Source organism: Felis catus, chromosome A3 (assembly GCF_018350175.1).
Source record: "Felis catus isolate Fca126 chromosome A3, F.catus_Fca126_mat1.0, whole genome shotgun sequence".
NCBI classification, from domain to species: domain Eukaryota; kingdom Metazoa; phylum Chordata; class Mammalia; order Carnivora; family Felidae; genus Felis; species Felis catus.
Genome location: NC_058370.1, coordinates 79267747 through 79282745, shown reverse-complemented (window position 1 = coordinate 79282745; position 14999 = coordinate 79267747). Strand labels below are relative to the sequence as shown.

At 34.7% G+C, this 14999-nt stretch overlaps 1 protein-coding gene across 4 annotated transcripts in view; it reads left to right on the top strand.

Annotated features, from left to right (window-relative positions):
- USP34 (ubiquitin specific peptidase 34) overlaps window positions 1–14999 on the top strand; it is a 249863-nt gene that overhangs the window by 199281 nt on the left and 35583 nt on the right. For all 4 annotated transcript variants that reach the window (XM_045054250.1, XM_045054251.1, XM_045054249.1 and 1 more), the window contains 9 exons: window positions 1669–1822; window positions 2914–2992; window positions 6586–6639; window positions 6775–6870; window positions 10684–10748; window positions 10844–10919; window positions 11002–11049; window positions 11164–11229; window positions 13853–13933. In XM_045054250.1, the coding sequence (XP_044910185.1) occupies window positions 1669–1822; window positions 2914–2992; window positions 6586–6639; window positions 6775–6870; window positions 10684–10748; window positions 10844–10919; window positions 11002–11049; window positions 11164–11229; window positions 13853–13933 (719 nt within the window). The remainder of the gene's footprint in view (window positions 1–1668; window positions 1823–2913; window positions 2993–6585; window positions 6640–6774; window positions 6871–10683; window positions 10749–10843; window positions 10920–11001; window positions 11050–11163; window positions 11230–13852; window positions 13934–14999) is intronic.

Here is a 14999-nt window from a genome sequence, read left to right as displayed (position 1 = left end):
CAATGAGTTAAAGATGACACTTGGTTCATATCTAGTTATCTCCAAATTATTACTACTTTTATAAGACCAGTGATTTTCAAACTTAGGTTTATGTGCCTCAAGGAGCACAAACCGGTGAGAGAAAAAAGCAGAGAACTCTTTGTCTTTGCATTCTTTAGATGGAGAAGTTCTGTTTTACATAATAGCGATCTGGCAGTGTTTTCTTTGTATAAAAAGTTCTACCGATTAAAAATTTTAAGGTTTGAAGAAGCCACTGTATTTTACGATTTGAGAAAGAGAACTGTGTTTTTAATCTTTATACTCCATTGCCTGGCACTTGAACATTCAGTAAATGTTTTACCAAATGGTATATGAGAAGCATAGGCAATGAGGGTAGGCTGTTCTTTAAGAGAAGAATGTGCTCTTTCTTTGAAGAGAGAAGAGAGATTGGTGACTGTAGCTGTAGAGGAGTATGGAGTTCAGAATTTGAATATGTTTAGGGGTGCTTGGGTGGCTCAATCAGTTAAGCTTCCAACTTCAGCTCAGGTCGAGATCTCGCAGTTTGTGGGTTCTAGCTCCACATTGGACTCTGCGCTAACAAGCTCAGAGCCTAGAGCCTGCTTTGGTTTCTGTGTGTGTGTGTGTCTCTCTCTACCCGTCCCCCCACTTGTGCTCTTTCTCTCTCTTTCTCTCAAAAAATGAGTAAACATTTTAAAAATTAAAAAAGAATTTGAATATGTTTAGAAGTTGCAGAAAATGAGCCAGAAGAAGATGATTAACTTTGAAAATACTTTACAGACGAAGTTAAGAAGTAGGTGTTGTATATATACATCCTACTGTTTAGAACTCTTTTCAAACCATTTCAAAAATTATAGTGAGACTGCCAAGTTATTATACTTACTGGTATTTTTCATGATGCTTCCATGTGTAGAAGTAGCAGAAATTTATGCCAAGATGAAGGATTTTTTTAGGCCACAAGTGATGGGTTCAGAGTGGGATCCTACCTAGCACATGCAAACTTCTCGGCTGCTACTTTGACACTGTTCGCTATTTCCTTCCCTCCACAGTTATTTCTTTCCAGTTTAGACTATGCGCTCAAGTTAACTTAATCTGCTTTCACTCACTTATTTCTGATGATACTTTTCCCTTTCTAAAGGATGCTGAGAATACAGATCATAAATCTTTGAATTTACTAGATTATTCTGTAATTTTTCCATAGTATCTTTTATCCCTTTCAGATTTAAATCTTTAGCGACAGAAAGCATGTCTTTTGTTTATTTTCTGTCTCCTAATACAAAATGATAAACTGTAACTTGACATTAAGAGACATAAGTATCTTAATGCCTTTTCAGATCTTGTCTTTGCTTGCTCCTAATAAGATGAATGAAAAATTTTGTATTCTGCTGTTTCAAAAGGAACAAGATTAGACAAAAAGCATATTTTACATTTCTACATTATGTTGAGGTTGCCCATAGTCATGCAGTAACACATGGTTGTTTTTCGAAGGGATTTGTGTAAATGTTCCTTGAAATTGTAGACTATGAATGGGGAATGATTAGCAAATATTTGTACCTGTTATAATACATAATGTATCTGTGCCTTTTTCTGTATATATTACGTAAAGTGATTCTAAGGTGTCACTGTGCAGTATTCAGAATTATTACCATTATCTTATGTAAATCATTTCAGGTTTTAAGGAAGTCAGTGATCATTCAAAAGATACAGAGAGCTATGAGTATGACTTAATAGGAGTAACCGTTCATACAGGAACAGCAGATGGTGGGCACTATTATAGCTTCATCAGAGATATAGTCAATCCACATGCTTATAAAAACAATAAATGGTGAGTTTTAAATATTTTATTCTTGGGATTAAATTCTCTTTCCTGTTTTTAAAGTTTAAACTTGTGATTGGTTTTGCTTCATATGTTTCCTGATTTTATTTTTCTAAAAACTTTCTATAAAATTAGGAAATGTTAAATGAAAGTAACTTTCATAAGATGATAAAAATCAATTGTTCTTAAACTTCTTTTGAGAACTTGATGATGGTGTCCTGAGACAAATGAATATCCGAGGTTTTATACACAGCTTTAGATTCATAGAATATTGCACCTTCCGAATCTTCTCTTTATTCACTCATTCAAGAGTTGTTTGCTGAATGTCTTCTATAAGGTGGCTTCAGAGTCCTTTATACGCCAATTCGAAGTTGCCTGAATGCTCCACTCTGTCCACCTTACTTTTTCCCTTCCAACCCGTACATTTTTTTTTTTTAGCAACTTTTATCAAGGTAATGGTTGGAAGTCATTAAATCAGTGCTTAATAGCTGTTTTTTGCTATTTAGATATTGTTAGGTAGAGTCTCAAGTATAGTGGCTATATCAATGGTAGGCGCTGTTCTACTGTTGGGAATATTGCTTTGAACAAAATGTACATTGGTAAATTGATCTGCAGTTAGCAGAATAGTTTGGTTCAACTCTTTAAGCTGTCATGTCCATGCTATCTTACCTTGTTTGCCCATTTGAATATAATTCCATATTTGGGATCCATTTTGATAATAAATTTTAAAATGGCGTCTTTATTTTTGGAAGCTCTCCCATCTCTTAATCTTTTCTGTCTGGTAGCTTTACATATTCTATTAATGCAAACTTGTATTTGTTTTTATCAACTCTTTTGTTACCCCTAGTTTTTTATAAATGCGTTTATTGGATTTTAGGACAGTTAAGATTTGTACAACTATATTCTAGTTTTTAGTAGATTAGCGTTGTCAAAACAAGAACATAGAATTTATTTACTTCATGTTAAAAATAGTTGGATCACAAAAAAAAGTTTGATTACTTGTAATTTGTCACTATGTAATGTAAATATTTTTTAAATAGGTATAATACAGAGATACTCAGTACATATATACTTGGTCAACACTATATGCTCTGTTTTAGGTATCTTTTTAATGATGCTGAGGTAAAACCTTTTGATTCTGCTCAGCTGGCCTCTGAATGTTTTGGCGGGGAGATGACGGTGAGTTTTATTCAGAAATTATAAATGTTTTGTGACTTTTCATGTGTTACGCAGTATTATAAAATCCAGTAGTAGAATCACTAAACTTTCTTTTAATTGCTATGATTAAAACTAAAATTTATTCTGTTGTTGCTTATTGAAGTCGAGACTGTTTGGAATAGACACCAGGCACTGGGAAATACCTTTTAAAAGACTATTTCTGCCTTCAACTGATTAAGAAGGTTAAGACTTAAAATTGAAAATTTAAATAGTAGTATAGGAATTGAATTACGTTGCTGTGAAACATTATGATGGAAGAAGTTGTTCACTTGAATGCTTTGGGATTCAAGCAAAAAGAAATTACTCTTTATGGACATAATATGAAAAATCTTTGTCAAAGACATTGGCTTGAGCTGAGCTTCGAAGAAGTATTCTTTCAGTACTTTTTTGTAATGGCAGCAGCAACCTGATTATTACTATTGACAGGATACACAAAAAATATCTCACCTGTTATGTTATTATCTCTAAGACATGAGAAAAGACAATTAGGTTGGAATACTAGTGTTTAATTATAACAATTACAATAAAATAGGCATTTTATCCAAGTATCAATTTTCTGAAAACTGTTAAAATACTGTTTTGATTCTCAAAAGATCAGCGTTAGTCATTCCCATTTCACAGATAAGCCCACGTAAAGTTATTTTTCACTTCAATAGCCATGTGTATTGTGAAATCACTGTTCACATTCTGGATTTTAATGCTCTTTGTTGCACTTACATACTACTATTAATAGAAAAGAGGAAGTAGGCAAATTGCTAACACTTCAGAAATGGATAGAAGGAGGATGTAAATAATGAGTTCCTGATGCCATCATTAAACTGACTGCATCTCTAAATGTTATTTGTAAAATATTTCCTCAAAAAAAAGAAAAAGAAAAACAAGTACACTTAGCAAAGTTCTCTTAAAATGTAGTTTTTAAATTGCAAGTACATTTTCTTAACTTTATATACATTATGGTAAAGTATCTTTAAAAATGTTTTGAATATTTTCAGGTGTAGTTGACCCTTGAATAATGTGGGGGTTAAAGGTGCCAGCCCCCCACACAGTCACAAATCCAAGTATAACTTGTCTGTTGCTCTGAAGCCTTATTGGGCACGCCTGGGTGGCTTAGTCAGTTAAACATCCAACTTCAACTCAGGTCATGTTCTCACGGTTCATGAGTTCAAGCCCTGTGTTGGGCTCTGTGCTGACAGCTTGGAGCCTGGAGCCTGCTTCGGATTCTGTGACTCCCTCTCTCTCTCTGCCATGCACACCTGCACTCGCACTCGCGCTCTCTCTCTCTCTAGAACAAACATTTTAAAAAATTAGAAAAAAAAGCCCTTATTGATAACATAAATACTCAGTTAATACATAGTTTGTATGTTACACATTATGTACTATATTTTTTTTAATTAATTAATTAATTTTAAAATTTATATCCAAGTTACTTAGCATATAGTGCAACAATGATTTCAGGGGTAGATTCGTTAATGCCCCTTACCAGTTTAGCCCATCCCCCCTCCCACAACCTCTCCAGTAACCCTTTTTGTTCTCCATATTTAAGAGTCTCTTATGTTTTGTCCCCTTCCCTGTTCTTATCTTATTTTTGCTTCCCTTCCCTTGTGTTCATCTGTTCTGTGTCTTAAAGTCCTCATATGAATGAAGTCATATGATGTTTGTCTTTCTGACTGACTGATTTCTCTTAGCATAATACTCTCCGTTTCCATCCACGTAGTTGCAAATGGCAAGATTTCATTCTTTTTGATTGCCGAGTAATACTCCATTATACATATATGCATACACACCACCTCTTCTTTATCCATTCATCTATTGATGGACATTTGGACTCTTTCATACTTTGGCTGTTGATAGTACTGCTATAAATATTGCAGTGCATGTGCCTCTTTGAAACAGCATACCTGTATCCCTTGGATAAATACCTAGTAGTGCAATTGCTAGGATGTAGGGTAATTCTATTTTTAATTTTTTGAGGGACCTCCATGCTGTTTTCCAGAGTGGCTGCACCAGTTTGCATTCCCATCAGCAGTGCAGAAGAGATCCTCTCTCTCAGCATCCTCACCAACATCTGTTGTTGCCTGAGTTGTTAATGCTAGCCTTTCTGACAGGTGGGAGGTGGTATCTCATTGTGGTTTTGATTTGTATTTCTCTGATGATGAGTGATGTTGAGCATTTTTTCATGTGTCAGTTGGCCATGTGGATGTCTTCTTTGGAGAAGTGTCTATTCATGTCTTTTGCCCATTTCTTCACTGGATTATTTGTGTTTTTGGTGTTGAATTTGGTAAGTTCTTTATAGATTTTGGATACCAACCCTTTATCTGATATGTCGTTTGCAAGTATCTTTTCCCATTCTGTCAGTTGCCTTTTTCTTTTGCTGATTGTTTCCTTCACTGTGGGGAAGCTTTTTATTTAATGAGGTCCCGATAGTTCATTTATGCTTTTGTTTCCCTTGCCTCTGGAGAGGTATTGAGTAGGAAGTTGCTGCAGCCAAGATCAAAGAGGTTTTTGCCTGCTTTCTCCTCGAGGATTTTGATGGCTTCCTGTCTTACATTTAGGTCTTTCATCCACTGTGAGTTTATTTTTGTGTATGGTGTAAGAAAGTGGTCCAGGTTCATTTTTCTGCATGTCGCTGTCCAGTTTTCCCAGCACCACTTGCTGAAGAGACTGTCTTTACTGTCTTTATTCCATTGGATATTCTTTCCTGGTTTGTCAAAGATTAGTTGGCCATATGTTTGTGGGTCCATTTCTGGGTTCTCTATTCTGTTCCATTGATCTGAGTGTCTGTTCTTATGCCAGTACCATACTGTCTTGATGATTACAGCTTTGTTTTTTATGTTTTATTTTTATTTCTTATGTTTACTTATTTTTGAGAGAGAGAGAGTGTGAGCAGAGGAGGGGCAGAGAGAGAGGGAGACACAGAATTGAAGCAGGCTCCAGGCTGTCATCCGTGAGCACAGAGCCCGACACAGGGCTCGAACCCACGAACTGTGAGATCATGACCTGAGCTGAAGTCAGACACTCAACCGACTGAGCCACCCAGGGCCCCCATTATTACAGCTTTGTAATACAGCTTGAAGTCCGGGATTGTGATGCCTCCTGCTTTGGTTTTCTTTTCCAAGGTTGCTTTGGCTATTTGGTATCTTTCTGGTTCCATACAGATTTTAGGATTATTTGTTCTAGCTCTGAAGAATGCTGGTGTTATTTTGATAGGAATACTGTATTCTTACAATAAAGCTAGAAAAAAGAAAATGATATGAAGAAAATCATAACAAAAATAAATTTACATACTGTACTGTATTTGTTGGGAAAAAAAAAAATCTGCCTTTAAGTGGACCTGAGCAGTTCAAGCCTGTGTTATTCAAAGGTCGACTATACTTTTAGCCAACAACTTTTGTCAAGGATTTTTATGATGTAGTACTATTTGAACACTATTTACAAAGTTACTATAAAGAATAAAATAGGTATTTATGAAATATTTTATATATAAATACAACTGAGATAAATATAAGCTGAAATACTGTCTTTTAAAGTAGCAAAACTTTTATTTTTTTAAACAGACCAAGACCTATGATTCTGTTACAGATAAATTTATGGATTTCTCCTTTGAAAAGGTAATCATTTCTTTGCATATATCATTTTACATAGTTTTCTTTCTTCCATGTTATCTAATTTTATAGTTAAACTTGGTCAAATTGAAAATATACTTATTTTTTCATCCTTTTTTTTTTTTTTTTGGCCCCTTAAAGACACATAGTGCTTATATGCTGTTTTACAAACGCATGGAACCAGAGGAAGAAAATGGCAAAGAATTCAAATTTGATGTTTCGTCAGAGTTACTAGAGGTATAGTTAATTTAACTTAAACAGCAGTTTACAAGCATGTCAAGAATTTGTGCAAGTAATAGAACTCCAAGAGCAGGCTATGGCAATGTTAGGATTTGTAATCTGGGATGGATTTAACAGTGTTTATAGATAGTCTTGGTAATACTGATATATGACAGATGCATGTGAAGTGAATGAGATTAAAGTGAGTGGAAATAATTAGTAATATTAAAGAAAAATAAGAATAAGACAGGTAAAATAGTTGATGGAATTGGGGCAAGCTCATAAGTAACTTGTATGTGTGGTAATGGATTGGGTGATTGGTGTTCGTTCCTTCTTTGCTTCATGTTACGTATAAATGTACCATATATTTGAAATGCACTTAAAATACTATCAAATGCTTTAAAATGTGTCTTGATTGTAGTATTGAGGTTTTCTTTGTTTTATAATGTAATAAGTGGTAGTGTTACTTTAACGTCTTAAGAGTTATAAAATACATTCACACCTCTGTGTGTGTTGTGTCAATGTAATAAACTCAGCTGAAAGTACAAAATATAAATCTTCAAAAAGGTATACCTGATAAAAATGTAATCTTCCATCTAAACAGTTCAGCTTTTACTATTTATTGGTTAATATTTGCGCTGTTGCGGTCATGTCTTAAAACCAAGTGGAATTTTTCCCCCAAACAAATAATCTTAACAGGTGTCTTGCCTACCCATAATATTACTGATAAAAACACAAGAACATCCACATCTTTTAAACCTTTGAATTGGATTTACCAGCAAAATTAGGTGCTTCATTAGATTTCTTATTCTAGATAAGGACCCAACAGTATTTAATGACAACCCAGCCCACTTGTGAAGTAAAATGAAATTTTAACTGAAACCTTAAAGATGTATTTTGTTGGGGTATCTGGGTGGCTCAGTCAGTTAAGCATCCAACTTCATCTCAGGTCATGATTTCACAGTTCATGAGTTTGAGCCCCACATCAGGCTCTGTGCTGACAGCTCAGAGCTGGAGCTTGCTTTAGATTCTGTGGCTCCCTCTCTCTGTTCCTCCCTCACTTGCTTCTCTCTCTCTTTCTCTCAAAAATAAAAATGAAACATTTAACATTTTTTTTTAACATTTGTTTGTTTTTGAAGGAAAGAGAGAGCATGAGCAGGGCAGGGGCAAGGGGAGAGGGAGACACAGAATTCAAAACGGACTCCAGGCTCTGAGCTTTCAGTGCAGAACCCGACGCAGGGTTCAAGCTCCACAAACTGTGAGATCATGACCTGAGCCTGAAAATTAAACATTTTTAAAAAAAGATGTATTTTGTTTACATCAACGGTTCTGAAACTTCCTAGTCTCAGAACTTTTATATTCTTAAAAAATATTGAGAACCTGGGACACCTAGGTGGTTCAGTTGGGTCCGACTTCATCTCAGATCATGATCTCACGGTTCCAGAGTTCGGCCCCGCTTCGGGCTCTGTGCTGACAGCTCAGAGCCTGGAGCCTGCGTCAATTCTGTGTCTCCCTCTCTCTCTGCCTCTCCCCCACACATGCTCGGTCTCTCTCTGCCTCTCAGAAATAAAACTAATTAAAAAAATTTTTTTCTTTTAAATATTGAGAACCTTAAAGTTTTTTAAAATACTAGTTTTAATGTGGTGCTTATATCTGTCAATACTTACTATATTAGAAATTAAAACAATTTTAAAATTTACATTAATTTATTTAAAAATATCAAAAATAAACTTGTGACATCCTAATATAAATAACATTTTATTAAAAAATATTTTTCAGAACAAAACCCTGTTTTACATGTTGGCAAATCTTTTTAATATCTGATTTAATAGTTGACAGCTAGAGTCTCATAATAGCTTTTTGCATTTGCTCTGTTGTGATCTCATTCATCATTTAGCCTCTGGGAAACTTCATTCTATGCTCAAAAAAGAATGAGAGCTTAAAAAAGGCAGATAGCATCATCATATTACTAAAAAAATGGTGTAGATCTTACATATACCCTAAAATGGTCACAGGTACTCCACAGCTCTCTCAACCATTCTTTGAGAACCACTGATTTATGTGGTGACAAAAGGAAATCCATCCTTTTGCTCTACCAAAACAAGAAAAATAAACTACATCAAAAATTCTTGATTGCACATCTAAGCCAACCCTTTTTTCCTGGCATTGCTTTAGCTTATTAATTTAAAATGAGTTTGCTTGCGTATATATTTTACTGAAAATATTAAAATATGATAATATTGTTACTTAATATTAACATAGATTTTAGGTAAAAACTAGAATCTGGTCTTTTAAATTTGTACATTTAAAATATAGCTAGTAGCAGACTTTCCCAAAGAGTAAATTGAAAATTTAGAGCTATAAAATTTATTAAGTAAACAAACATTATATAATGACTATTATGGATAAAACAAAATGCCCAGAAAGAGTAGTTGATTTGAATTGCTGGGGGCCGTGATTAGGAAATGCTTCAGATTAACCTTAAGCTGAGACTTGAAAGGTAGCAAAGAGTTAATCATGTGAAGATTACTCCAAGCAAAGAGTAGATTATGTACAAATTCCCTTAGGAAAGAAAGAGTTTATTGGCATGTTTTAGGAGCTGAAAGATGATCTCTGAGACTGTGATGATTAGTAAGTTCAAGGAAATGTGAGCCAAGATGAAATTTAATGGGATATAGAAAATACCTGGGAAAAATCTGATCATTGTAGTGAAGTAATTTCACACTTAGACACACCCAGATTGCTCCACGTATGTTGTATTGTTAAAACATAAAAAGGATTGTCAAAAAATAGGGTGAATATTTCTGTAGGACAGAAATGGAACAGATATAAAAGCACTGAGTCTGGTGGAAAAACAGGACTACCAGGCTCTAGGGTCCCCTTTAGCTCTTTTGGGGTAAAGGGAACAAAAATTATAACAGAGGATCTAGAGCCGAGCTCGTGGCTAGAAGTTGAAAGCTGGGAATGGAGCTCCATTGCTGTGAAAAAGCATTGATGGTTGAATGCTGCCAAAGTTTTCTTGAAGCTACAGCTTTCTAGAAAGCTGTGTGCATAGAAATGCTAGAGTACCAAGAACTCTGAAGCAAACCATTCAGTGACTAGGTCTGCATCAATGTGGAGCAGGAGCCCTAATACATAATTCTAAGAGCTGGTTCTAGACTAGAGTAGTGGGCTGGGAAGCAAGTAGAGGTAGTTGAAAATCTTTAGGAAGGATCAACACAGGCAGTAATGTCAATAATCAACATAAATATGTTCCAGATAAAAATAACTTTATGGAACTAACAACAACTCAGAGCATGTTTAGGGTATTCACAGAGTTAAAGGAACACAAAAACTAAAGTGAGCAGAGAAGTTACTCTAAAGGCTCATGTCAGAAATAATTATTTTTCATAATTGTTACAGAATAAGCCAGGAAATCACCTCTTAAGTCAGCCAACCTGAATTGTTTTTATTTTGCCAGTTTTCGAACATAAACCTTTCTCATAACCTGTTTTTATCAAAACATGACATAATTTTATTCATTTATATATTCGCTCTTGAGACAAATGATATTTCAGAGTTCTTCCTTTCACAGTCTGTATAATTGCATTTTTAAAAAACTAATTGCTTGAGGTAGCCAGATACAGAATGATAACATTGGAGCAGGCTTAGTAGCCATTTTCATATTCTTGTATACCCAGAAAAAAATCAACATGAATTTTAAGTGCCTGTATTTTTTGCTTTTTTTGTTTCTTTTAGAGCAAATCTTTTTTTGTCTAATAAAAATACTAGTAAAATGTAATGAAGCAAATGCTTTCTGATATGTAATGTTAACATTTTCTTTTACTTCAGTGGATTTGGCATGATAACATGCAGTTTCTTCAAGACAAAAACATTTTCGAACATACATATTTTGGGTAAGTTTTGTAAATTTAGTAATAGATTTTTGTTACACATTTAAAACAAATCTTCTTCTGTAAGAAATGTAACTTAACTTTTTTTTTAATTCTAGGTTTATGTGGCAGTTATGTAGTTGTATTCCCAGTACATTACCAGATCCTAAAGCTGTTTCCCTAATGACAGCAAAGGTAATCTATAAGCCTTAGATAGTTTTTCAAAATTGACTACTTTAAGATAATTAAATATTTTTTGCTTAATCTTTTCTTACAGTTAAGCACTTCCTTTGTCCTAGAGACGTTTATACATTCAAAAGAAAAGGTATGTGTTGTGTTTTCGTAGATTTTTGTGTCATTTATCAGATAGCTTCTGGTTTTCATGATCTTTAGCTCAGAAGTAGATGCCTTAAGTGACTTCTTTCTTTTTCTTTTTTAGCCCACAATGCTTCAGTGGATTGAACTCCTGACCAAACAATTTAATAATAGTCAAGCAGCTTGTGAGGTGAGAATAATTCAACGAACAATGCATAATTTCATGTGCACTTTTTTGTTTTATTTACTTTCCTTCTTAGATACTACAGCAAAATTATTGTATTTTATAATAGGGATCCCAATGTAAATTGTTCCTAAAATTACTCAACAACTGAGGAAGTTGTCATTTATGTGTCCTATCCATTACACTGATTAAATAATTGATTGTTAAGGTATTTAAAAATCCTTGGGTGCCTCTCCCCCCACGTATTAGAATTAAAAATACAGAAAATTCAGAAGACTGATAACAGATATTTCTTAACTAATTTTGAATATTATAAAATAATAGTTGACAACAAAATCTTCCTTCCCCCTCCAAGATAAAAATGCATATATCCTAGTATATCAGTTTATGTCCAGTTTTATCTTCTATATTGTGGTCTAATATATCCCTGTAACAATATATCCTTAAGGATAATCTGCTCACAAGTAATGATCACTTAACCATATTGGCATCTTACTGTTATTTTATCATTTCTTGATTAGTTCCCAAAGTGATATAAGCCTTTCTAGGAATGCAAGTCTTAAAATTTTCCTGAGGTGGGAGATAGCAGCATAGTGTACAATAGATGAAATTAGTTGAAGACTTTTTTTCTTTTTTTCTTTTCTTTTTTTAATTGTTTATTTTTGAGAAAGAGAGAGAGGGAGGGACAGCATTAGCAGGAGAGGGTCAGAGAGAGAGGGAGACACAGGATCGGAAGAAGGCTCCAGGCTCTGAGCTGTCAGCACAGAGTCCGATGCGGGGCTTGAACCCACAGACTGCAAGATCATGACCTGAACTGAAGTCAGACAACCAACTAGCCACCCAGGTGCCCTGAAGATATTTTTCTTATGTATAAGTTCATCTGATTATGCCTTGAAGCAGTGGAATTAGAGAATCTGATTGTTGTAGAATACAAATACAAAGCCATGATTTTTTAAAACTTTGTAATGAGCATTTCAAAACGAGCACAAAAGTAGAAAGATAATGAACTCTTGGGTACCTATCACCCAGTTTCAACAAATAGTAACATTATTTTGTTTTCATCTCTTCCTCATGTCTGTTTTGAGGTATCTTAAAGCAAACCCAGATAGCATATCATACACATCCATGAGTACTGAGTATGTATCTCTGATGAGAACTTTAAAAAATATATATAACCATGATTCCATACTCCTAGTAAAATTAGAAGTGGTTCCTCAACATCAGCCAATACTCACTTTGTGTTCACTTTTCTCTAGTTGTCTAAAACATGATTTCGCAGTGCCTGGGTGGCTCAGTTGGTTGAGTGCGGACTTAGGCTCAGGTCATGATCTCGCTGTCTGTGAATTTGAGCCCCACATCGGACTCTTTTGCTAATAGTTTAGAGCCTGGAGCCTGCTTTGGATCCTGTCTCCCTCTTTCTCTACCCCTCCCCCACTTGTGCTCGGTCTCTCTCTCTCTCTCTCTCCCTCCCTCCCTCCCTCCCTCCCTCCCTCCCTCCCTCCCTCCCTCCCTCCCTCTCCCTGTCAAAAATAAACATTAAAAAAAAATTTTTTTTAACATTTTTTGGGGCCACCTGGCTCGGCCCAGTGGTCTAAGCATCCAACTTTGGCTCAGGTCATGATCTCAGTTCATGAGTTCGAGGCCCATATCTGGCTGTCTGCAGAGCCTGCAGAGCCTGCTTCAGATCCTCTGTCTCCCTATCTACCCCCACCCCCAAATAAACAAACATTAAAAAAATTTTTTTAATGTTTTTCTTCTCTCAGTTTGCTTGTTTGAAGTAGTATTTAAACAAAGGCTACATTTTGCTTTTGTCTCATAAATCAACTTTCATCTGTAGCAGTTAATAACTTTTTTTTTCTCTTTGCTACTTTGTCATTTGATCTGCAGAATTCTCTACTGCTTGTTTTGACTGATTGTATCCTCCTGGTGTTAGTTAACAAGTTCCTCTATTCTCCACCCCTTTCATGTTTTCATATATAGTGTTGCCACTACACACACACACACACACACACACACACACACACACACACGTATATACGTATATACGTGTGTGTGTGTGTGTGTGTGTGTGTGTGTGTGTGTGTGTGTGTGTGTGTGGAGTTAAAATTCTCTACACTTGTCAGTAATTGTGTATATGCACACAGTAAAATTCAGTATCACAGGAGTTAAGTGATTAAGAGATATCTGGAAATCATTGAGAATTGTCTTAGCATAAAGAAGTGTTTTTTGTTATCAAGGGAACATAATTTCTTTTTAAACAGAAAAAAATGAATCAATACATCATGTTATTAATAGGAACAAAAGATAACTGCAGTCTGACATCTGTGAGAAATAAGAGGAAAATAGTATTCCATTTTATTATGTTAAGGGCTGTAGGTTGCCATGATGCAGGTTGTACACTGTGATGTAGATGGCATTCATGAAATTCTGTAGAGGACCCTGATTGTGACTTTTGGCATTTTAGAGTTTTGGACTTTGTAACAGTTAAAGAATCTGTTTTGGTAAGAACTTAAACTAATCGAAACATTGACTAGAAGTAAAATCCTTATGTGATTGTTTTTTTTTTTTTTTTAAATCCTATATTTAACAAGTATTGGTTGAATGTTTATATCACACTATTTTTCTACAGTGGTTTTTGGACCGTATGGCTGATGATGACTGGTGGCCAATGCAGATACTAATTAAGTGCCCTAATCAAATTGTGAGACAGGTAAGAAAAAGAGTGTTTGAAAAAGAGGTAGCCTTCAAACTAATAATTCTAATTTGCCTGTGAATGTATTTTAACCCAGCATTGAAAAGTAGTTTGAAAAGATTGACCTCTTATCAAAAAAATAATTTTGCTGTTGTTTCATCAGCTTCTTTTAGCAAATCAACTATCTTTCCAACCAAGTGATTAAAATCATTCACATTTCCTGGTTGTAGGAAGATAGCTTTAACTCCCTGTTCTCTCAGATCCTACTGTGGCTGCTTTCTGAGTTGTACTGATTCTTTTTCAGAACCTTAGATATTCTAACCATGGTAGAGTGTTGTAATGGCCTTAAAAATTAAGTGAATAGTATATTACATTTCTGTGAAAGATTTTGAACTGTCACATGAAACAGCTTGTGTCTCCTTAAATCTTTGGGAAAATTAGACAAAAAAAAAGTAAATATTTTATATTCACTTATGACACAGAACCGAAAATTTAATCTGAAAATGCCACTTTTCCCTTATTATTGACAAACAATTTTTACACCATAAAATTAGTCAAAACCTTTCAAAGTGTAAAATACAGTAGTTCTATCCCCAGACTTATGCACCCATCATCTAATTTTTATAATCCTGCTAAGAGAAACTCCATACCTATTAAGTCACTCTCCATTTTATCCTGTTGCTTCTTTTCAGCCACTAATGACAGCCCCTTATCTATGAATTTGCCTACTTAATGATATGGATTTGCTTATTTAATGATAATTGGAGTCACACATTTTGTGGTCTTTTATGATTGTCACTGATTTAGCAGTGTTTTCAAGGTTTATCCATGTTGTAGCATGTATCTGTACTTTTTTGCCAAATTGTATTCCATTGAATGGATATACTAAATATTGTTTATCCATTCAGCAGTTGATGAACATTTGGGATGTTTTCACTTGGCTATTTTGAATAATGCTGCTCTGAACATTTGTGTACAAATATTTGTGTGGACATATGGTTTCAGTTATTTTGGGTATCTACCTAGGAGTGGAATTCCTGGGTCATATGGTCACTCTAGGTTTAATATTTTAGGAACGACCAAA